At 36.3% G+C, this 25,701-nt stretch overlaps 2 protein-coding genes across 8 annotated transcripts in view; both read left to right on the forward strand.

The window, feature by feature from the left end:
* Nucleotides 1-17,003, forward strand: part of CPB2 (carboxypeptidase B2) — a 47,624-nt gene extending 30,621 nt beyond the window's left edge. Inside the window, exons 7-11 of one of the 2 annotated variants that reach the window (XM_058547690.1) lie at nt 1,553-1,663; nt 4,832-4,925; nt 10,000-10,202; nt 13,134-13,221; nt 16,819-17,003. In XM_058547690.1, the coding sequence (XP_058403673.1) occupies nt 1,553-1,663; nt 4,832-4,925; nt 10,000-10,202; nt 13,134-13,221; nt 16,819-17,003 (681 nt within the window). The remainder of the gene's footprint in view (nt 1-1,552; nt 1,664-4,831; nt 4,926-9,999; nt 10,203-13,133; nt 13,222-16,818) is intronic. The other variant, XM_058547691.1, reaches the window with a different exon arrangement.
* A 1,070-nt stretch (nt 17,004-18,073) lies between these two features.
* The window catches only part of ZC3H13 (zinc finger CCCH-type containing 13), a 95,998-nt gene continuing 88,370 nt past the window's right edge, over nt 18,074-25,701 (forward strand). For 5 of the 6 annotated variants that reach the window (XM_058548187.1, XM_058548189.1, XM_058548190.1 and 2 more), the window contains exons 1-3: nt 18,074-18,413; nt 24,588-24,713; nt 25,046-25,155. In XM_058548187.1, the coding sequence (XP_058404170.1) occupies nt 24,597-24,713; nt 25,046-25,155 (227 nt within the window). In that variant the 5' untranslated portion in view covers nt 18,074-18,413; nt 24,588-24,596. The remainder of the gene's footprint in view (nt 18,414-24,587; nt 24,714-25,045; nt 25,156-25,701) is intronic. The other variant, XM_058548188.1, reaches the window with a different exon arrangement.

Consider the following 25,701-nt stretch of genomic DNA (forward strand, 5'->3'; position numbering starts at 1 on the left):
TTTTTCTGGAAGACTTCCATCCAGCCATTGGTAAGGTAGGAAGGAAGTAAAGAGAGTGAAAAGGACAAAGACACCCACCGTGCCACATCTATTAAAAGTTCAGCAAACAATGTAGAAATGAGAAAGATAAATGCTTTATTATTTTAAAGGAACTAAGATCTCCTAATCTTTTTCTGATGATGAATGCTACATTATTCCTGAAAAATGACTCCAATATACATTTACAAAGTTGTAGCGTAAAAATGTATTTAACTATTTGCTTGACTATTTAAAAAATTGCTTCTCTCCTATAAAATTTGTTTGATTCTCGTTAAGCTTTTATTTCTGATGCATTGTAGCTTAAAAAAACAACTAGTACTTTTGCTTTCTTTATCCCATATTTTATAAGTGGTTATCCATGGCAAAGAATTTTACTATGACTCTTATGATTGTTCTAAGGAAATGTGGATATAATATTTTAAATATTTAAAGAAAAATATGGTAAAGTTTTAGTGATAGCAAAGGTAAGATTTAAAAGACTTTTTTTTGTCAATAGTTAAAAAATGTTTCTTAACAAAGTCTTTTGAGAAAAGTTTAAAACAACAAATAAATGTAAACTAACCCACAAATTAAAATGTAGCAAGGTTGTCACAAATGAAGATTTTAGACCAAAGCTTTGTCCTAGATGAAATTATTTAACCAGCTGAAATTTGTCTTTGTTGTTCTCTTGCCTCTATATTTGCTCATTTTGTGGTGAACGTCTCAGTCGTCGGAATGTGGATGTCTTTGGATCATGTTGAAATATGTGACTCTTAGCTGGGTATGAGTCTCAAGCAGAGAAGAGCAGTGTCAGATGATGCCGATTAGGAAACTCACAGCCAGGACTTAGGAAAAACTACCACTGATTCTAAAGCCAAATGACCTGATGCTTGGAAAACACAAAGCAAAAATTTAGCTCACAATTTATAAGAACAATGTAGAAAATCTAATCTAGTCATGTCTGGGCCTAAGATAAGTTTAGTTTAAGCTCTGGTTGATATGGATTATTGAAAAAGGAGTGGAACTAAATCTAGGTTTTTGTGTCCTTAAATCTTTGTAGTGGACTTTATGGCTTTAATAAATAATTCTTTTTGTTTCTTGAAGAAAATTTTAGAAAATGTATGGTTCTATTTTCTGCCTCCATTAAATAGAAAGATCCTTTGTCCAATGTTCAAGGCATTCACCACCACTTGGCAGCATAGTACCCTAAGTTCAGACTTTTCGAGGAATTTTAATACTTTTCCTGAGAGTTAAATCTGCAAATCTAAATATGCGAAATGACTTTTTAAAAAAAGAAAAGAAAAATACATAAAAGAAACAGCCTAAGTTTAGTGGATATTAACTAGATGGACGTTAACTAGACTTATTGTGGTGATCACTTCACAATATATGCAAATTTTGAATCATTATGTTATACATCTGAAACTAGTATAATGTTGTATGTCAATTATATCTCAATTTAAAAAAAAAGAAACAGACTAAGTTTAGAAGGACTTAGAAGATATATTTTTTAACATTCTTGGTGTAATTATAGGTAACTCAATTCTACGGGAAAGAAAAGCAGTATACCAATCTTCTGAGCTACGTGGATTTCTATGTTATGCCGCTGGTTAATGTGGATGGTTATGACTACACATGGAAAAAGGTAAGTGAAGGCAAAGAAAACAAAATATACCCTCTTTCGGGATACAGGATACACAGGCTGTATTATTCATAGAATCCTGGATCCTGGCACAATGGTTTTGTCACTGAACCAGGTTCATTTTTGCCGGTGGCCTGGAAAGCCAAACACCGAGACAACGAGATTGCAGCAGAGAGATGGTTTTAATCATAAGGCAGCCAAGTGAGGAAATGGGAGAATGAATCTCAAATCTGCCTCCCCGAAAATGGGAGCTCAGGGATATTTATGGGGTAGGGGGACAAGGTGGTCTGAAATGTGGAGATAGATGATTGGAGGTGAGGAGAGGTGAGGTAATTGATGATCTGCACAAGTGTAGTCAAACTTCACCCCTCTTCATAGGACACATGATCACAAAATGGTGGCATTAGCGTGATCTGAGGGTAGAGTTTTTAGCCACTTGATGTCAAAAGGTCACTTATCGGGCATCTGCGTGGGCCTAGTTGATGGGTTGGTGGTCTCAACCAGCCTGAACTGGACAAGGGGGTCCTAATTCCTGAAAAAAAGCTCAAACACCCATTACCATGGTGACTCAGGCACCAGGGAGATGTTATCTATAGGAATCTAGTGAGAGTCAAATGGCATATTTCTTAAGCAGCACCGTTAACAATGGGCGGGCAAACAACTAAAAGCTATAATCAGTAATTGCAAAAAAGAAAAAAACTTCAGTTACTAGCTACCTAATCTTCAAGGGCTGTTTATCAGTTTTAGTTTTATTATGGAAAAAATATTTTTTAAACTCTTATTATGGAAAAGTTCAAACATATATAAGAGTGGAAATAGTCGTGTAGTCAACTCCTACGTACTCATCACACAGCTCCAACAATAATCACTTCATGGCCAATCTTTTTTCACCTATATTCCCTACCCATTTCTACCTTACCCATACTATTTTGAAGCAAATCTCAGACACTATATTATTTCACTGATAGATATTTCAGGATGCATCTCTAAAAGAGGTCTTTTAAAAAATTAACCACAGTACAATTATACTTAAAAATAAACAATAATTACTTAATAACATAAAATTTCCAATCAGTATTTAAATTTCCAACTGTATCATAACTTTTTTAAAAGTTTATTTCTTTGATTCAGCATCTAAATAAGGCTAATATGTTGTGATTGGTTTATATGTCTTTTAATTTTATTTTAATCCATAGATTCTCCCTCCATCTCTCTCTCTCTCGCTCTCTTTCTCTTTTTTTCCTTGCAATTTTTTCATTGAAGAAAAGAGTTTCCCACTGTCTGGATTTGCTAATTGCATTGCCATGTTGCAATTCAATATGTTCCTCTGTCCTCTGTATTTTCTAAAACTTGATATTTGCATTGTAGAAGCTTAATCAGATTCAGGTTTGACTTTTTTGGCAAGACTTTTTCATTGGGGTAGTGTTTTCTCCCAACAGGAAGCGCATAATGTCTGGTTGTATCTCTTTTTGTGGTGTTAGCTACCACAGATGCACAATGCCTAGATCTACTCATTCTTACTAGGAATCATTTGAATAGCATTTTGATTTGTAAAATCATGTATTGCAAGAATTAGAATAGCATTCTAACCGAACCTGCATTCTAACAGATATGAAATTTAAACCTTAGTACCCTTTCACTCAATGAAGAACATAAGTTTGAGTATCACAGTCAATCTCATCTATACTGGAAACCATTATCAATGGTATTTCTAGTCAATCAACTTCATGATTCTTGTAAAATTACTCAAGCAATATGAAGTACAATTCTTTATAGTTTAATGAGAAGCACATAAAATCATAGTTGAGTACATAAAGTTCTGAAAAATCTACTTGAGTAGCACATACAAACACTAAGGGGAATGAAAATAATGGCAATGGTTGGAAACATATGGGATTATACAGGAATTATTTCATGTAGGAGGTAATTTAAGCAGAAGAGATGGGAATGGTGAAGAAGCTTGATGAAAAAGTCATCTCAGGTGAGAGGAATACTGTGAATAAAAGTTTGTAGGTACGAATGGGCAAATCCTGAACTAAGTAAATGAGAAACACCTAGCATAGTACCTAACGCAAATTTGGTGTTCAGTAAATGGTCACATTTTAGACTGATATTAAAATAAAGGTATGCCTTCACCTGAATCACAGTGGAATTCAGCCACTCTTTAGATAGTCCTACTCCCCGACTGTCCTTCGTGTCATAACTCTGCCAGTTAGTCCCTGCAGTTTGAGAACCTGAGTTCCCCAGGACAACCGTTGCTTCCAAACCACAGGCCTGGGATTGGAAGTGGACTGGGAGGCTTGGCAGAAGCGTCGGTGAGAGTAGGGGTAAATGTGCCATATTATCCGAACCCCAGAACTTAAACAAAGTCCATGCGACTGTTTACGTGATCAAGTTTCCAGTTTACCCCAAGAATCAGTGGGGCATTTGCTTTATGTGTCAAAATCAGAGTCGAATCAGAACAATCAAAGGAGCCATCAGGCTAGAGGCATCTTCACAGCTCTACTTCCTGTAGCTTTAAAATGAGAGTATTGAACTCAGTCTAAAGAGAGCACTGAAATTCATGACTCAACAATATTGTATTACATTCGTCAAGCTTGCTAGGAGACCTGACCTTCATTATTCCCACCACAAAAAAGAAATAGTAATTATGTGGTGTGATGGAAGTGCCAACTATCACTACAATGGCAATCATGTTACAATATAGAAATATATCAAATCAATATGTCACACACACTAAATTTACACAATATTATATGTCAAATATGTTTCAATCAAAACAAAGAAACTCATAGTTTTAATTTGAGTTGAAACAATTATTTTACTTTTATAGAAGGAACTCAAAATGATGATGCATAAAATTAATTTAAAGGAAACAAGACCAAACAAGAAGCCCAATACGCAGCCCAGCAAAAGCCAATGAAAGTCTTATTTGTATAGGTCAAAACTCATCAGATGTTACCATTTCATTGGGTTCAAAATGAAACCGTTTGAGCGGACCTGATTGAGACCTGGATAGAAACAGAGGCTGTGTGAAAGGAATGTGGTGAAGACAGTGACAGGACGAAGCGATGGGGTCGGAGGAGAGAAACACAACGCTAGCTACTCAGCTGTGTCTTTCGTTGAACTGCAAACATGGCCACCCTGGTTATCTGTATTTTGTTTATTTAGAATCGAATGTGGAGAAAGAACCGTTCTTTTCATGAAAACAATCCTTGCATCGGAACAGACCTGAACAGGAACTTTGCTTCCAAACACTGGTGTGGTAGGTTGTCTGCTTTATTTATAGTAATGTGTCTTCATTAAAAAGGTGATATTCATAAAGAAAGGCCGTTAATTCAAACTAATTAGAGGGGAGGCCTACCTGAATCAGGAAATAATTTAAGTAATAAATTTTTTAGTTAAATGTAATGCTATGAATGTTGACTAGAATCAGCAAATCACATTAACCTTCCCTCCTTGCCGTTTCCATATCTTTAAAAGAAGGAAGTTGGACCAGTTCTCCAAGGTCCCTTATAGCTTCAAAATTCTAAAATTTTATTTTTCTAGAATAATAACAAAGTGACCGCTAAATTTCTTGCTTTCATAAATAAATAACATTCATCATTAGGATATCAAAGACCAGAGCTGGTTGGGCACCTCTCATTTTCAGTTGCATAGGTAAATGTTTACTTTTACAGTTTGAAAACATTTTGTTTTGTGTTCACTGTTCACTTTCTTAACAAGTCCTTTCTTTCATGAAGCTCATAAAGGTAAACTTATGTCTGGCACAGTGGGAGTTTATCATTCCCTGATTTGAATGAGTTAAGGTACCCAGTGAATATTGATTTAAGCATTCAAGAACATTGTCTGCTCTCAGGTAGGTAGGTGTTAGTTCACCCTCCTCCCTCCCATTATATTTCATAATTACTATATTTAGGAAACAGCTACAAAACAAAGCTAAACTTGACAATGAGCTTGAATCATTTATATTTTCGGAAGTGGGCGCACATGCCTCTGTAGGGACTACAAGGGAGCAAAGCTGTCGAAACCACAGAAACACTCTTTTCTTCCCACTCCTTTGCCCTCCATAATCCTATGTACATGATCTTCCATATTTCCTTCAAAAAAGAAGTGAAATTTAGTGATTTGAAACATTTCATCATTATCCCAGAATACATACGAAAACCTCACAGCAGAGTATTTACTTTATTTCCTTTGTCTTCTAGGTTAGAACCTCTATGTGAGGTCGGGGACCATTACCTAGTGCAGTGCCTGGCACGTGGAAGGGTCTCAGAAAATATCAATTAAATGAATACGTGAATGAAATTAGTTGTTCTAAGAGAGCTACAGATGTAGTAGGAATGCAGAGGAAGGAGCAGTTAATCCTCCCTCTGGCTCAAGGGAATCACTTAGTGGTTTCTCTGTAAGAGCCATCCTTCAGATTGTCCAATAAAAGTGCCCATTGAGACCCAAAGGCTGCCATGGCAGTGATCACTGGGCAGGGAGTCAGAGAAGCGGCAGCTAATGTAAAACAGATCTGAATAAACAGAGTGGACAGTTACTAAGTACTGAGCAGTTTACATATTTCATCTCCTAGGTTTCATTATCTACATATCACGGATGGAGAAACTCAGACTTAAAAAGGTTAAGTCCTTTGCTCAAGAGCACAGAGCTAGGAAGTAGCAGAGCTGGGATATAAACCCAGCTGACTGACTACAAATTTATTGCAATTTTTCCATGTCTGACAATCACACTTCAGTTATAAGTTCTCTTTTGAAACTTCTTATTTTATCCTCGAGCTCTTTTGGTGCTCTATTTTACTTAATACTTTTCATGGTGAAGCCAGTGTTACCTAATTTGAATAGCCGAGTAGTCAAAATATATTGTTATTACCATCAAGATATATGGCAGCCCCTCTTAGGCATGGCACTGTATCATTACATATCACAAGAGTTAAAAACAGAAACAGAAGCAACAAGCATAGAATAAAGAATTCCAAATAAAACCAGAAGTAATTGTAAGGACTCTTTTTTTTTACCAAGTGCCCCAGCATCTCTTCAGTACTATGTAAGCAGGCCAGCGAGAAAGAAGAATGAAACCTTATCTCTTCCTTGTCCCTATAACTACAGTGTGCCTTTGTGATACTTTGTAAAAGATCTAAAAGAGCATCTCACTTATTAAATAGGAGTGACATATCAAGCTTACTTATTTATTTTATGTTCATTTTACCCTTCCTCTGTATTAAAATTGTGTGTGTGTGTGTGTGTGTGTGTGTGTGTGTGTGTGTGTTGGAGATGGGAATGGGGGTGGGCGTGTCTTAGTCAGCCAGGGCTGCCTTAACAAAATATCACAGACTGGGTGGCTTAAACAAGAGAAATTTATTTCTTGCAGCTCTGGAGACTGGAAGTCCAAGATCAAGGTGTCAGAAGGGTGGGTTTCCCCTGAGGCTTGTCTCCTTGGCTTGCAGATGGCCACCTTCCCCTTGTGTCCTCACATGGCCTTTTCTCTGTGTACACACATCCCTGGTGTCTCTCTCTCTTCTTATAAGGATACCAGCCATACTAGATCAGGGCCCCACCCTTATGGCTTCATTAAACCTTGATTACCTCCTTAAGGTCTCTATCTCTAAATATAGCACATTGTAGGTTAGGGTTTGAACGTATGAATTTGGGGACGACAGAATTCAGTCCATAACGGGGGCATTTTGTGAGGACCTCTGGTCTCAAATTTCCTGACAAGCTCCATTCATTTTCTAAAATGTTAAGTTTAACTACAAAGTTTTTGCAACTGGTACACAGTGGAAAATGCTTTATTTCTTTTCCTACGAGACCGTAGTGGTTTTTTAAAATTATTGTTTTGTTGTGGTAAAATAAATGTAATATAAAATTTGCTATTTTAACCATTTTAAAAATGTGCAATTTGGTGGCATTAAGTACATTCAAAACGTTGTGCAACCATCACTAATATCCATTTCCAAAGCTTTTCATTATCTCAAACAGAAACTTTGTAACCATTAAGCAGTTATCTCCTCATTTCCCACTCACCCCAGCCTCTGGTAATTTCTAATCTACCTTCTGTCTCTATGAATTTGCCTATTCCAGATACTTTTTGATTCCATGTGCATAGATCAAAGAATGCTCGAGCTTGAAGGGACCTGGTAGACCAACTACCTCTTGATTTAGATGAAGTGCCTTAGGCTGAGAGAGAGATGAAGTAGTTTGCCCAGATTAACATGCCTGCTTAATGGCAAAGCGGAGTCTCAAACTCAAGTTTCCCGACTCTGCCTGGCTCTTTCCACCGCAATGCTTGAAATCACTAGAATGAGAATCACGGAATGAGAATCTGAAGCTATGCTGTCCACTACAGTAGCCACTAGCCACATGTGGCCATTGAGCACTTAAAATGTGGCTTGTCTGAATTGAAATGTGAGTGTAAAATACACACCAGATTTCAAAGACTTAGTGTGAAAAAAAATCTCATGAATAATTTTTATATTATTTATATTTGAAATGATAATACTTTGTACATATTGGCTTAAATTATATTATTAAAATTAGCTTCACCTGTTTCTTTTTTAAAGTGATTACTTGAAAGGTTAAAATAAATATATGGCTTGCATTGTATTTTCACTCAAGAGCTCTGGACTGAGCACTCACATTAGGTTATCACCTCTCTCTTCAACTCTTTCATGTCCTCCCCCACCTCTACCCCCAACATATAGTCTCTGTTCTCTAGAACTATATTTCAGAGGAAAAAGGCCAAGAGTATTCAAAGGTGACTGAACTATCAAAAATGGTTTGTCCAATCACATTATTGGTTAAAAATTAAAACAAATAAAATGCTTGAATAGGCCTTGGGTATTCAGCACAATATTTCCTTGTGGGAAAGAGAATGTTTAACAAACATTAAGGTTGTTTCTGCTGCAAATAGCAGGAAGAAAACAGAGCAAGCTTAAGTCAGAAAGGCAAGCTCTGTAAGGATAATGGAGTGGCCCATGGAACCCAAGGACAGGGATGCAGGCAGGACTCAGAAACAGACTGGAACTGGGCCTGCAGCTCTGTAGGTGCACTGAGTCCTTTCTCTCCCCATCTCGTCTCTGTGATGCACACTGGCTTTTTTTGGGTCCCAATCCACATGATGGTGATGATGATGACAACAGCAATGATAAACAACAGTTACTGAACACTTAGTATACGCCAGGCACTGTGCGAAGCACTTTAAATGCATTCGCTCACTGAATTCTCATTAAATCCTCATTTAATGTATAATTTTTCCATTCAGCAGATAAGGAAATTGATGTATAGATAGGTTTTAAAAAAGTTACCCAAGGCCATATAGCTATGAAATGGCAAAGCCAAGATTAGAATCAAGTGATTGGGTAATTAACAATACGCCACGTAGCCTCTTATTGTAAAGGATGGTTACCACCAAGAGTGTCCAATTTGCATCTCCTAAAATAACAGTATTTAATTCATAGGGTTGGTGTGAGGATTAAATGAGATATTGCGTGTAAATCTTAGCAGAGTTCCTGATCTATAGCATGTGCTGTGTGCTATTGCTTTTATCTTCTTTGTTCAAGAGAGCAGCTGGACTGAGAGAGTAGAATTTTTGTCCAGATTTCAAGTTATCAGTGGAGGGATTTGGATTGGTAGAACACAAGTTAAGTACACAATTCAGGACTAATCAACTGTTTCCAGGAGGGAATAATCTTTTCAGTCAGAGGTGGCTCCCTGGGGCTCCACCCCTGTGAATTAGGGACAGAAAGGAGAAGTGTTGGAAGGCAGACTACCATCTGAAGTGATGTATACTATAATCTCTCAAAGGAATGAATAAACATTACTCTGGCACCAAATATTACCATCCTATTTTATTTAGTAAGCCACTTTAGCAAGTTAGATGTAGCACTAAAGGCTAACTTCTATCTTTGAGTTCCCAAATGAGAATTTTCTTTTATGGGCTATGTTGATTCGTAATTTTTTAACTACATATACCAGAAAAACCAAATTCACAATGAGTTAAAGAAAATGGTGTATATTTTTCTCAAATAACCACAAGTTTGAAGGTGGGGCTGGCATCTCTGAGACTCGCTTGGCCACTTTCTCAAGGTTGCAAGATGGCTGCCTCCATCTCAAGCAACAGTTGGAGTGTCTGCTATGAGCGCATATAAATATCTGACTTCAAAAGAAACAAGCAACATTTAGTGCACATCAGAAATATGTTCTTTACAGAGCTCAGTCTAATCCGTTTATCTGAAAATGTTACACCGTAGATGTTAGAAGAATACATTGTCAGGGAAATCACAAATTACAACAGTAGGTGCATCCCCTCATAACTCCACTCTATCAATTTCACTACAGAGGAAGGTGCATCAAGTTTCTCGTGCTCAGAAACCTACTGTGGACCTTACCCTGAGTCGGAACCAGAAGTGAAGGCAGTGGCTGATTTCTTGAGAAGAAATATCAACCACGTTAAAGCTTACATCAGTATACATTCTTACTCCCAGAAGATAGTGTTTCCATATTCCTATAATAGGAGCAGAAGCAAAGACCACGAGGAACTGGTAAGTACCGCTTAATTATTTTTCTTGTTAACATTTTGGAAGTAAAATAATATTTAGTTCAAGATCAAAAACTGTGGGGAAAAATTTCTCCTCTAGAGGACAAATGGAAAGATGCTTTATATTTTCATCTAACTCTAGTGCGAGTGCCCCTGGGTCAGGGTTCAGGTAAAGAACAGGGCTTTACCCTGAGGACATGAACTTGAGTCCAGCAGATGGGCTCCTAAGAAAATGTCAGACAAGCTCCCTGAAAGTCAGAAAGGAACTGTTCCACTTAGACCTGATCTACATATGAAACCGTCTGAGCAAGGACAAGGATAAGAGTCTCTGGAATTGTGGGTCTGCCGTGTGGTCGCCAGCTTTCTCTGACAGCCCTCCACAGAAAAAGCCACAGCACAACACTCATCAATTTGATACTAGCAGGAATTCTTTACATGCTGACCTCCCTAACCCCAGGGGTTTGGTCCTATTAAAAGCACCTCTGATTTCAGCATTGAGGCAAGAGCCTCCTCCCCACCACTCCTTTTTTTTTCAGAATGTGGTGGACAATATAGGAAGTTGAAAGAGGACTCACACAGTCTGCGATCCCCTCACCACTTTTTGGTCCCAAATGCTCTGGGTTGATCGCAAAAGATGCAAGGATTCTTGATGGATTGTGGCTAGGCTTGGCCAAATCCTTATCCCAGATGCTTTCCAGACAATGGTAGTATTAGGGCAACAGTTTGATTCTTGTCCAAGGTCTGATCTTTATGTAGTGGTTTGTTTCTTACTGGCTCACTTTGTTCTGGTTCTCTTAACAGAATAAACTACAGCCACATTAGGGCTTAGCAATTGCTGATGACAAATATACAGTTATTTGCATTTTCTGAAAATAGCTCATTTAGAACATAAACATACTTGACACTTGCAATTCTTTTTTCTTCTCAAGAAAAAACTTTTAAGGACAGCTCCTTTATTGGTGTTATCTTTGAAGAAATGAAAAGATATTCATCATGATTTGGAAATAGAATTAGTCTGATTTTGCCTTATTTTTGGATTATTATTATCACAAGCATTTGCTGAGAGTTATTACATGTAAAATACTGTGTTGGATGGACACTGAAAGAAACATTAGGTAGGATCCTGCCCTTTAAGAGAATATGATATGGTTAGGGAGCTCAGCCATTAGCAAATGTTACAAATAGCTGTACTCCAAGGTAGAGTAATTACTGAATAAGTGGCACAGACGGTAGAACTCACTTCTGACTGGGATAGCAAGGAGTGCCTCATTAATTGATTCAGAAGGAAATGCTGAGGTAAATGAGGTGATAAAGTCCTTGTTCTTGAGGAATTTATCATCTATTAAGGGTGACATATTGTAAAGAAAAAGGTATGATAAAGTGCTATTGACATTAAGGAAAAAATACAATTTCACCAGACATTGAAAGATAGGATTTCTATAGGCGGGCAGGGAAGGGAGGACATTCCAAGCTGAGAAAATGGCATTCCCCACAGGAAGTATGTTCAGGGGACTGTGAGGGTGGGAAAGTGGAGGGTGACACCATCAGAAAGTGGATGAATTCAGCTTGTTTGAATGTCAGAATAAAGTTGCATTTTATTCTGTAGACAGTGGGCTTCCCTTAAAACTTTTTTTTTTAACAAAGGAATGGCACAACATAATATTGTTAGCCACTGATATTCTTCTGGGTTATTCAAGAGAGTGACAATGAATACTGTGATCCTAGTTCAACTTCAGAAAATATCTGGGTAAGCTAGAAACAAATGTAGTGGAACAGGGGACTTAGTTATTATCCTGCTCCATATCGGGGACGTAATCTTTTTTATTTGATGAGTCTTTTCAAGTTAGACATTTTACACAAGAAGAAAATAGAATCTGCGAGAAAGGAATCGTGCATGCATTAGGTAGATGTATTATTTCGAGAAACTGGATTTAAAGTTTGGTGGTAATTTTGTCTAGGAATAGGATAACCCCAAGTTGTTTGCCTTTGAAATATAGTTATACTTCATTTTATATGATAAATGAATTTCTAAAAAAAGCATGTGAGAATTATTTTTTCTTCAAAATAAATAAAATTTTCAATGTATTAGAAGAGTCTATATTTAAAGCCACCCAATTGTGATTTCCATAAAGCAAAAAAAATTCTTTTAAGTTAATTTATTCTTCTTAATATATCTTTTGGACAAATGCAGATTTTTCATATATACAGTTTTCTTTCTTCCTTTTTTTTTTTTTTGTGAGGAAGATCAGCCCTGAGCTAACATCCATGCCAATCCTCCTCTTTTTTTGCTGAGGAAGACTGGCCCTGAGCTAACATCCCTGCCAATCTTCCTCCACTTTATGTGGGACGCCACCACAGCATGGCCTGACAAGCGGTGCATTGGTGTGCGCACGGGATCTGAACCTGGGCTGCCAGCATCGAAATGTGCACACTTAATCGCTATGCCATGGGGCCGGCCCCAACATATATACAGTTTTTTTCCAGCTTTATTGGGATATAATTAACATATAAAATTGTGTAAGTTTAAAGTGTACAATGTGATGATTTGATACACATATATATTGTGAAATGACTACCAAAATAAAGTTAGTTAACACATCCATCACCTCACATAATTACAATTTTTTCTTTTGTGGTGAGAACATTTAAGAGTCTTAGCAGCTTTCAAGTATATAGTACAAAATTAACTATAGTCACCACGCTGTATACTAGATCCCCAGAACTTATTCATCTTATAACTGGAAGTTTGTACCCTTTGACCGGCATGTCCCCATTTCCCCCACCCCCCAGACTCTCGTACCACCATTCTACTCTCTGTTTCTTCATACATGCAGTTTGATTCAATTAATATATGATTGATTTTTTTTTAGAAACTTCTACTTGTCCTGTCTCAAAGCTACACATTAACTGAAATTTCATATCCTGTTGATTTCAGTCTCTAGTGGCCCGTGAAGCAGTCCATGCTATTGCAATTACTAGTAGAAATATCAGATATACACATGGCAGTGGTTCAGAAAGTTTATGTAAGTATTTCTTCTTAAGATCTTGGAGAACTGTGAGGTACTAAAGAAATCTGTGTGTTTGGTTTTTCTGTGTGGATTTAATTTTTCTAAATGGAATCTTTAAACAAGGTCACATGTAAAACAATTGTATTATAACAATTAGAAATGGAAGCATAATAACTATGACAGTGCTGAACGAGGCTATATTAATAAATGAATATACTAAAAAGAAGCCAAAATGATATTTAAGAAATTATGTTCATTACTATAGAGTAGGGTTATAGAATTGGCATCACACTAGGTTAAAGCAGAAAAGTTCATAAAGGGTCAGAAGAACGTGTAAGATGCCCGGGCGACCATGTAAGGTTGTGCAGGTTGAACACTATACAAATCTCGGGAACACCACTTACATCAGATGCTTTTTAGTGACAGCCTGTGTCCAAGAGTATAGATCATACTACACTGTTGTTGAATGTCTTCTGTTTGTATCACACTGATGAGAACATGTATGTGGCAAACTCTTAACAAATATTTCAAATGAATTTCTGCTGGAAGATATTTATTGAAGGACACCTTTGTACCCACAGTGGGATGACAGACAGTAATTTTGCTCTTTTGTAGCTGGAGGGGGAGATGGGAGAACAGAAACAGAAAATAAACATGTAACCAGGTGTCAGCAAACTATGACCACAGGCCAAATTCAGCCCACTGCCTGTTTTTGTATAGCCTGTGAGCTAAGAATGGTTTTTCTATTTTTTAAATGGTTGAAAAAAATTAAAAGAAGAGTAAGACTTTGTGACATGTGAAAATTATATGAAATTCAAATTTCAGTATCCATAAATAAAGTTTTTTTGAACATCCATTCCTTTGCATATTTTTTATAATAGCTTTCATGAGAGCAGAGTTGAGTAGTTGTGACATAGCCTATGTGACCCACAAAGCCTAAAATATTTACTGTCTGGTTCTTTACAGGAAAAATTTCCTGATCTCTGATGTAAATAATTAAATAGTAAAATTTAATGTACTCCCATTGATAAGTGAAGAAATCGGCTTATGGGTTTGAGAATGACTGTAGGAGAGAGAAGGCTACTTAGCTAAAGTGGCCCAGGAAGGTCTCTCTCTGTAGGTGACATTTCTGGGAGACCTACTTGGTAAGTGGTTGCCAAAAAAGGTGTAGGGGGAAACCAGGGAGAGGTAATGGCATGTGAAAATGCCTTGAGACAATACATTCAAAGCCCTGAGTTTCCCTTAGCAGGTATGATCTACAGGGGTATAAAAACACATTCATATTATTTTCAATAAATTGCTTGAGCACCAGATGCCCTATTAGTAGAAAGTCCTCTTCCTCCTCAACCACCCCAAATTGTCTCAGAACAAACTGGGGCCAGACTGGTCTACATGGTATCTCTGTCTCTTGGTGTCACTGGTCCACTGCTGCCTTTGCTGACCCAGGTCCTCTCTCTGTCACAAAAGAATCCCAAAATTGGCTTTCATAGTTCAGAGCTTTCTTGATTCCCATTCTTTTCTCTACTAGTGTTCCCTAAAGCACGACCATAGTGCCTCAGGGCAGGAGGAGCTTATAGAGCAACTTCCTGTCATGATGAAATCAGTTCATCTCCACACATTCATTCATTCAGTACACATCTGTGTGTATGTGTGAGTAAGCATGGGAAAATGGCTGGAGGAATAAATGCCAAATATTAACAATGGGTGTCAGAAATATTTGCTGAATGAATGCATAACTTAACTAACCCACTATTGATGGATATTTTTCAATAATATAAACAATGCTTCAGTAAACACCTTTGTAATTAATTCAAGTATAGGTATTAGAAAGAGCCAAAAATGATCACTTTGCATATTATATGATTGTCTACCTAGAAAACAGTAGAAAATCAACCAAAAATATTAGTAAAAATCAAAGAGTTGAGTAAGGTGGCTGACTATGAACTAAATATACACAAATATATAACTTTCTTATATACCAAAAATAATCAGGTAGAAAATAAAATGGAAAAAAGATCCTACTACCCCTCTACATGTATTTACATACACATGCACACATATAGACAAATAAATACACACATATATAGATTCATTGTTAAATGTATATATGTGTGTACACACACAAATCCATATGATCTAAATGAAAAACCTAGAAAATTTTACTGATGTACATAAAAGAAGACAAATAAAAGGAGGAACCTACCATGTTTTTGAGTGGAAAAGCAATATAAAAAATGTGTTAGTGTTCTAAATTAATTTGTATATTTAATGCCATCTCAATGAACACAAACGATTTTGAAGTTCATTTGGAAGAATAAATTAATTAGAAGAATAAATTAGTAAAATTCTGAAAAACGACTAATAAGAGAGAATTTGCCCCAACCAGGTATTAAAACACATAAACCTATAGTAATTAAGATTGTGAAACTGAGCCTGGAAGAAACAGATCAATAGAAGGGAGTAGTGAGTACAGAAAGATTCTCAAATATCTAAGGAGGTCTAGTATCTCATAAAGAAGGCGTTTCAACCAGTTAGAATGGTATATTATTCAATTAATAGGGCTAGAAAAACTGACATGTTTCCTAGAAAAAACATTTAATTGGATTACTAACATGTTTTTCTCCAAAATAAATTCCAGATATACAAAATATTTTAATATAAAACCTTGCCATAAACCAAGTTGAGGGCTAAATAATGAAATAAGAAAGAAAATTCTCCACATATTATACAGGGCTAATAACCCAAATGTTGCTTTTATAAACAATCTATAAAATGCATCAAGTAGAGAAATGAGCAAAGACAATTGATAAAAAATATTAAAGATGGACAATAAATATACCAAACAAAATATTCAGGTCAGTGGTAATCAAAGAAACATTAAGTGGATAATTCAATATTATTTTTCACCCATACAATTGCCAGAAATGCATAACTCCCATGGATGGTGTGGGAGGGGTGAGTGGGCTATTCATACCCTGCTAGTGGAGGTATAAATTAGTTCAATTCTTTTGAAGGCTATTTGGCAACATGTAGCATAATTGTAAAAAGTACATACGCTTAGACTAGCAAATCTACTTCTAGGAAGGAATATTGTAAAGAAACAAAGAAGCAATTATGTATAAGCAAAGATGTTCATTGTAAAGTTGTTTAATTAGAAATTAGAAAAAATATAAAGGTCTCCAAATAAATAATTATTTAAATTAGTTATATTCAGCTTTACAATGCAATGCTATGAGATCGTTGAAAATAATAATGTAGATTTGAACTCATTAATACAGAAAGCTGGTCACCATCAATTATGTTTAGAAATGTTACAAAACAACATGTATAGGATGGTCTTATTTATGTAGAAAATATTAAGTATGTTAAAGTATGCCCCGGGGGAAAAAAAGCACTAGAACGTTAATGGTGATTATCACTCCTTGGTAGGGTTATGGATAATTTTTATTGTTTTCCTTAACCTGTTTTCCTTCAATCTCCATTTTCTACCAGAAACGTAGTAATAATCAGAAAAGAGGAAAGCAATTTTCATTTTTAGGTCAAATATCTCATTTTTCTAGTTAATTTGAACCATCTGCATTTCAAAAAGTAATTTCTTTTTTCTTCTTGTAGACCTAGCTCCTGGAGGTTCGGATGACTGGATCTATGACTTGGGTATCAAATATTCGTTTACAATTGAACTTCGAGATACAGGCAGATTTGGATTCTTGCTGCCAGAGCGTTATATCAAACCCACTTGTACAGAAGCTCTCGCTGCTGTCTCTAAAATAGCTTGGCATGTCGTCAGAAATGTTTAATGCCCTTGATTTTTTCACTCTGCTCTCCTATTTTAATTTACTGATTCCAAGAAGACCAAATCATTGTACCAGTTTCTTTTTAAGTTTTATCAGTAGTTTTGATAAAACGTTTTCCTATTCCTTGGTTTTGTCAAAGAACAAAATAAATGATACTTTAAAATTAAGGCAGACAAGGATTCACATTTTTCCTTGTTTCTTTTTAATTTGTAAGAGGTTAGGTACTGGTTTTTTCTTTGATTCCCAACGTTTTACTAGCCATCTCAATTTTTTTTTTTTGAGGAAGATTGGCCCTGCGCGTTAGCCAATCTTCCTCTTTTTCTTTTTTCTCCCCAAAGCCCCAGTACATAGCTGTGTGTCATAGTCGTAGAGTTATAGCTCTTCTATGTGGGACGCCGCCTCAGCACCGCTTGATAAGCAGTGAGTAGGTCCTCACCCAGGATCCCAACCGCAAACTGGGCTACTGAAGGCAAACTGCGCGAACTTCACTGCTACGCCACCTGGCCGGCCCCCTCAAGCAATTTTAATAACCAGTGTCATGAAGATCATCGGACCCTAAACCACAAAACGAAACGTGGTCAGAAGTACAGTAAAGATTTCTGCTCCAAATTATCAATAAATTTCTGCTCGCACTTTTAAAAACACAATCGTGCATTCCGTTTGCTCCACAGTAATAGGCGATGGCCTAGAAAGCCGAGGTGAATCAAAAACAGGATAAACACGGCCGGTCGCCCCAGCTCAGCCGCTCAATCAACATCGTGGAGCGAGTGAACGAATGGCTGTAGTTACTGTCGACAACAAATGTGGCATTGTGCCCATTTATACAGCTGTTTATTGTAAGAAATTATGTAATAAAAGGAGGAAACTCTTAAATTCACTTTTAATTGGGAATTTTGGCTCTTCGTGCTTCCCGGTTTCCTTCCCAGCGCTCCCTCACAAAGATTTGATGATTTCGACTCCTCGGTGTCGACCCTACCCCCGGGGGGAGTGGCTACGAAGGGGCGGTGCCTGCGCGCTGACGACTAATCCGCCGGCCGGAAGCTGCTTCTGTGCACAGAGGAACAGGGCAAACCTTGACTTCCGGCGGCATCTTGAGGCGATCCTACTGCTTAGCGGCCTGGTAGTGTTTTCGTTGCCTTTTATTATCCCCCAGTCTTTCTTCGCCCTTTTTCTTCCTACCTTCCAGTCTCGCTTGACCCTGGCGAAGCGGCGGGCGGGTCCCGCTTCTCAGCCGCCCCGGGGTCCCCTCGCTAGCCGAGGGCCGGTTCCCGGGAGCCGCGCGCGCACCTCCTTCTCCTAGTCGTCGTCTTCCCGGGGCAGGCGCGGGGACAGAGAGTCGCCTCCCCCGCTCCTCGGAGCGGTGGCGGCGGTGGCGCCTGCGGACTGTGCTTGCGACGGGAGCTCGGGGAGGAGGTAAGCTTGAATTCTGTGAATTGGTGTGGGTATCGGGGGAAAGGCGTTGGGCGGACCCGGGATGGGGAGGCCCCCCGTTGTCCTCCATCCCCCGCTTGAGTCCCGCCGGGATTTTCAGCTCTCCTTGAGCATCCCACCCTCAACTCTGCAATGGCTCCCTGTGCTCAGGCCTCGTTTCTCGCCCTCGTTCTGATTCTTGCGAGTTTTGTTAAGGGAAAGGTGGATTCAGACAAAGGTTGTGCCCAGTTACTACCGTGTGATGTGAGCTTGGGAACCCTTGCGCGGTATTCGCCTTTATATGCGATGGAAAGGTGCAGGAATAGGGCGTTAGATTTAAAGGCTTCCTCTTTACGCGTTCCAGACCTGTTAGGAAAAACTATCTTACTTTTGGTTGTATTTGGTCTTATTTATTTCCCAGCAGTGATAACTTAACGACTTAGGTCCTGGGAGTTGAGGAGTGCTACTTTATCTTCACATTCCCTAGGTAGTTACTTTTGGCAACTATGTATCAGACCGGGGAAGGTGGAATGAAAGGAGAGTGTCTGATGTTTGGCATTATCTTTTTCTAAATAGGTTGAAATAATTTATGTGGCTGGAAAATTATTCAGAGTTGATACTACTTGAATGATATTGGTAGGATCTTGTTTGTGGAGCGTAGTGTCAAGATATTCGGTTATATTGCGAGTGTTTCAATAATTTGAACCACTTTGAAAATTAATGGGCGTATGCAGTCTCTCCAGGTTTTTGGTTTTTTGAAGAAATAATTTAAAAAGTTTGGAAAAGATCTTCACACCTCAAGTTTTCAAAGTCCATGATACTGTTGCAGTAAATCCAAATGCTTATGCAGTACAATCCATACCATCCATGCATATATGGTGACGGTTAGTGTAGTTCCGTAATATTTGAAATTACTGCCTTTAGTACCTAAAGCGACAATATTTTGGAGAGTTTTATGGACATCTGTAGATTTTCAAATAATTTCCAATTTCTTAGTGAAACACTTAGATTATAATATGACAGTTTCAACAAGAGACTAAGAATATTGATGCAGGTATGTAACCATTTAAATGTGTCTGTAAAAATAGCTGCACCGTGAAACTAAGACTTTTGCTGTGTGGGTCTGGTAGCATCTAATTTTATCACATACATGCCTCTTACTGGCTTTCTAATTATTGGTGATTTGAAATGAACATTGATTGCATATTTTAAGATATGCAAATTAATCTAATTTCATATCTGTAAATTAAAACTAAAATCCGGTAAGTGAATGCTATGTTAACTTCTGTTCAAGTTAAAATTTTAATGTTATCGGTGTGAATTTGTATTATAATATGCATTGGTATTTACATAGAGAAAGCAAAATTGTTTAACTTATATTTATTTGAAGAATTGGTTTTCAGTGGTTGTTAATCTTCCCGACCGCCCCCACCTCCCACACTCCTTTTCATATGGAGTTGGACCTATTTCAGCAGATATTTAGTAGCAGTTGAAACATTAACTGGTGTTGATATATAAAGTGTCTTCTATTCTTTTTTGATAGTTTTGTATGTTGCAGTTCGGTTTACTTTACTTTATAGTAGTTGCCATCATGGGATATTCTCTGTGCATAGTCTTTTTAATAAATTATTTTTTCTGTACAGTGCTACAGTATTGCCTTGCTCATACCAGTGTAGTCAGTTTAGTTCTGTCAGTTTTGTTGGGAATTCAGTTTGGAACTGTTTTAGTCTTATCTCATATAAGCAATCTGCAAGATTGTTGTAGAAAGTTCTTTTAAAAAAATGCTCCCAGACTATGCATCGAATAAACTTAACTTTTTTCTTTCAAAAACATGAAATATAGGGCCGGCCCGGTGATGCAAGCCGTTAAGTGCAGCGCTCCGCTGCGGCGGCCCGGGGTTCGCCAGTTCGGATCCCAGGCGTGCACAGACGCACAGCTTGTCGAGCCATGCTGTGGCGACGTCCCGTATAAAGTATAGGAAGATGGGCACGGAGGTTAGCTCAGGGCCAATCTTCCTCAGCAAAAAGAGGAGGATTGGCATCGGATGTTAGCTCAGGACTGATCTTCCTCAAAAGAAAAATAAATAAATGAAATATAAATATGAAAATATTTTATTTTTATTTAATGTATATATTTTATAACCCTTATTATTATTTTTTAATAAAACTCTTTTAATTTTAGAACTTCCGTGGATAGGGATTTATTCTACTACCAGTTGGTATATTTATGTAGTTTTAATTGCTTAATTATTTGACAATATCTTAATGTTATGCTGCTACTCATTCAGATTAAAGTGGTTGATACTTTCATTTGTGCTACCAGAAGATGAGACCTCAAAAAGATGTAATTATGGATTGAAGTGAGAATACTAAAACTGATACATATTTTATTGACAAGATTTTAGTCATTAGGCTTCAGAAATAATTAATTATTCAAAAAGAGGCCCCTGTATGTTTCTCCTTTCTCAGCCATATTTGTTGAAGCTTTTGGGTACATTGTGATATTTGTTAAGTTTTAGGAGAGAGAGAGACAGTTCCGATTTGTGAAGACCCTCTTTTGTTGTATCTTACTAGATTCAAACTTTGTGTCTCCCAGGTTTTTTTTTTTTTTTCCAACTGGAAAAATATAATAAAAACTTCTGATATTTGTTCACTCTGCCAACAGAGAGGAGAATTAGGAAAATAACTTAATAGACTTTCACCAATGTCACTCTGACTTCAGTAATGCTGGTGTTTGGGAAAGACATGATGATGTGGCTGACAGTGTGATGGCAGCCTAAAGCCAAAGAGTAATTTGAAAGTAAAACTGGAGGGAAAACTTTCAAAGTCTCTGAGCTAGAGAAGACCTTAATATTTACATTTTTATCTAATTTTATTGTTTCTAACTTCTATTATATATTTTGAAGTATTTACTTCATATTGAAGCCTATTCAGATATTAATTGGAAAAGTATTTTCCCTCCTCAGTTAAATCTACATTTTATTTGGTTATGATATTTACCTTCCTTTGTGGGCCCAAATTTTTAGATTGAAAATTCTAATTAAGTCACATTAGTTGGTAACATAGTTTTAAATTAATTAATTAATACATATGAGTAAATGCTTTCTTGGTGTGTTGTGAATTATGTGTATATATTTAGACAAATAGGATTTAAAATATTATATTTTATATTCTTTGTAAGCATAAAGCATTTTATCTATGTAAAATCATGAATGTTTCAGTAATAATATTTAGATAACTTATTGTTGATTACTGATAGAAGTTCCTAGATAGATGATCAGAAGAATTCCTCTTCCTTTCTATTAGAAAACTTCAATTCCTATGTTTTCCCTTTTTGCCTCAGATAGATAAATAGATGGAAGGTTTTTTTGTGTGTTTTTTGGGGGCGGGTCTCCCTGTAACCTAGACCTGCTACTCAAACTCAGTGCCATTTTAGGGTAAGATCTGACACTGTTGGACTCTGAGAAAAGAGGAGTACACATCTTTACTTCATTGCTGTTCTTTCCTAAGTTGGAAAACAGTAGCTAGAGGTGAAATTCCTGGGATCATCATTGTGTAGGTGAATTGTGAGTAGTTCTTGATGTCACCTGTAAAAGCAGCTGTGTCTCTGTGGGAAGGAACTTTTTTTGGTGAATACGAGGAGAAGGGTAAGATTGATTGGATCATTAGTCCTTGCTTGATTGTCTTTGACATAGCAGTCCAAACCCTTGGAAATCTTCAAAGCTTACATTAGGGATCTAGGATTAGAGATAAGCTGTGAGACCCTGCTTTCCAGCAGTGGGTCAGGGGAGCAGAGGAGTGCTGATGGAAGCAACAGGTTACAGAACAGGAGGAGAAACAGTCGAGTTGATACCTGGAACCCTCAGAACAACAAGAAAGGAGAGGATAGATGACCATTGTTTTAAGTATCATAATAAATAGCTTGTTGCCCCAACTGTGGAAAAAGCTACCCTTGATTTTTTTGTAGGAGGGTGTGTTGGAGTCGGGGCATGTTGGGAATAGGAGTTTTGGGGGCAGAAGAAACCATTTCCATTGCTAGTGGAGGGAAAAATATAAGGTTAGGGTTAGTCTTGAGGCAGTGTGGGGGGATGGTGTGCCTGTTTTCCAAGTTCTAGATAAATAATAATAGGTAATAAGGAACTTTTACAACACATTCAATTTTAAATTTATTAATAAATGTTTTTAAAATTGAATTAGTGAATTGGGATTACAATGTACATCTCTGTATTAATATTTATAGTAAAATATAATGAAACTTTGAAAATTTGTTTTTGTTCTAACTTTTCCTGTATATTTTGTGACATATTTACTTATTGAATCCTGCTCAGTTATGAATTGTATCAAAGTGTTTTCTCAGTTTATCAAAGCTCTACATTTTCTAGAAGATCTGTCTTGGCTCCATTTATCTTGGCTTTTAGTTCTTTATGTTCAGTAAATCAAATGGACATGTGAAATTTTACCAACTTTTCCTCTGTAAATTCACATTTGGGCTGAGAATGAGCCCAAGTAAAGTTAAATCAAAGATTATCTTAAAATACTAACTCCAGTATGTAGGGTTGACTGTATATAGTTCCTTACTTGGAGAACAATTGATACATAACTGATTTTATGTTGTAGCAAATTCTTGGTCATATATGTGACACTCTACCCTACTTATTAAAAATTTGTAATTGATTTAAAGTTATTTTTTAACTGTTTTAAGTCATTAAAAATTAATTGGTATTAAAATATTGATTACATTTTATATTGAAGAATAAGAAGAATATACATCTTCCCAATTTAAAACTACCATATTGTATCATTTCATCTTTTCTTCTTGGTTCATTCTCTTTGTTCATTTGTCAAAAGTTGTCCTTATTCTTTGGATCCTTTTAAAATGTGACCTGAAAAGAAGTATCTAACTGAACCAAACATTGTTTATAATTTTTTTTTTTTTTTAGTTTTGATTTGGTACTACACTGATTTAATTTCCTTTCAAGTGATATGTCTTTACTTTGAAACCACATTAAAGAGCATTTGTGAAGTTTGTAGAGACCACTTCTATACCAAATGGAACTTGTACTTCTTTAGTTGTCATGGTTCATTCTAGTAACTTTTGTCTACTAATAAGATTTCAGCTAACATTTAGATTCTATAAAGTGTGATATGGTTTAGTTCTTTTTTCTTTCTCACAGTTAGGCAGTTCCTCCCCATTTCCCACAGTAGTATGTATACTCTCTAGGTTATTCTAGGTCTAGAATTTAATATTGTTTCTAATGTATATCATATGACTGTTATCTGATATTTTCTAGTTGAATCACTTGATTATATACTTAGATTAGTTTTCTGTTATGGTTTTAGTTTTTAATGTTTTATTTACTTTTTAAAATATTTTTACAATTTGTCTTTCTTTTTTTTGTTACTAATAATGGTAAAGTAGCCTGATCATTACTTTTAGCACCTTTGACTTTTATGTTCAATGTAGTATAAATTATAGAAACAGCTTCACTTTTTCTAGTTCTGTGGCGTGTCCTATTTTGAAAGAAAGTCATTTTATCAACACTGAAATTTTTTTTTTATATTATTGGAAAATACATATCCTTAATTAGACCGTTCTTCTTTGACCTTTAAAGACAAAGAAAATATTTGAGTAGCATTCATTTTTCTCCCAAACTGATTTTTGGAACATAACTAATGTTGTCATGTAAACTGTATAAAACAATTTCTACTCTCAATAAAATTCTGACCTGATTTTATTTTCCTATTTTCTTTGACATAGCTTTCTTTTCCAGTTAACTAGTTGACGGAGAATGATAGCACTTTTCCTTAAAAGATAGTTACTAAATTTTGAAACAACTTTTATAAGGAACTTAGAAACTAAACATTTTGTAGTGTGTTTTCTGAGGTCGAATGTACTATGAAAACTGTCTGAGTAGAATCTTATTTTTTCATTCTGCAGAAGTAAAATTCTAGCCAACAGATTTCAAAGTGGTTATAAATGCGCTAATGTGTGTCTTAGAAGATAGCTTCCGTTTATCTCTGTTTAACGTGTGACCTTTCCTATGCCTTTTTTTCTCATGAGGAAAATTCTTTGTAATTTTACAATATTATCTAGAATTTTATCTGCTTGTAAGTTATGGGCTCAGTTATTTAAAACTGAAGAATTTTACAGTTTTACCTCTCTCTTTTTTGGTTAAAGTAGTACAAAATGTCTAAAATTAGAAGGAAAGTCACAGTGGAAAATACCAAGACCATATCTGATAGCACATCCCGAAGACCCAGTGTGTTTGAGAGGCTTGGACCCAGCACTGGCAGTACAGCAGAGGTGAGTTGTCATTAGTACAGTCACAGAGGTTCTCTTGCAGTCCTGTTCTTGAAATACTGATTTGTATCATAAAAGTGAACAGGTTGTTGTATTGTAGGAATGTTGGTTCAGTAAATTTTTTAAAATGTGTTTCATAAAAAGGAGTGAAAATGGTGATAGGGTTTATGGGTTTTTCTTTTTTTTTTTTTTTTCCTGATGTTTTTGTTATTTGGGGAGTAATAGATTAGCTGGAATTTTGATATCATTTGTTTTAACTTTGTCCCACTAGCATCTTTTTTCCGGAAATAAATATGAATAAATATGAAATTCACACAGTAATGTCTGTCTCTTAGACACAGTGCCGTAACTGGCTGAAGACTGGCAACTGCCTCTATGGGAACACGTGTAGATTCGTACATGGCCCTTCACCCCGTGGTAAAGGTTATAGCAGCAATTATAGAAGGTAAATTGAGAACTATGAATTGTTCATATACTATTAGAAGATGGCTTTTGTAATTTATTTAATATAAAAATCTGAAATAAACTATGTATTTGGTCAGATTTTCTGTCTTGGTGGTAGTCTTATCTATACTCAAAGATCAGCAAGATCTTTTTAGCTTGTTAATTTCAAGATTAATAAAATGTTTGCTTTAAAATTAATTTATTTGCTCAATGTTTACTTGGTTTGACAATAGATCTTTTTATAATATATGTATGGCTTACTCCCTCCCCCAATTATATACTAAAGTGCTGCTTAAGACAGTAGAATTTCATGGGTTTATTTTTAGTGAGAGACTGTTTTCAACTCTTAAAATGTTAAAATTTAAATGGGATATAATTTTAGCTTTTTAAGATGTTCTAAATTCAAATCTTAATGACAAAAGAATCTAATGTAAGCTCTGTAGGGTAAAATGCATTTGCCAAATCCCTTATCACAATGTATTAAGGTAAATAAAAATATGTATTTATATGTGGATAAACGTACTGCCTATTTAGAACATCATGTTGC

The sequence above is a fragment of the Diceros bicornis genome, chromosome 9 (genome assembly GCF_020826845.1).
Source record: "Diceros bicornis minor isolate mBicDic1 chromosome 9, mDicBic1.mat.cur, whole genome shotgun sequence".
Lineage (NCBI taxonomy): Eukaryota > Metazoa > Chordata > Mammalia > Perissodactyla > Rhinocerotidae > Diceros > Diceros bicornis.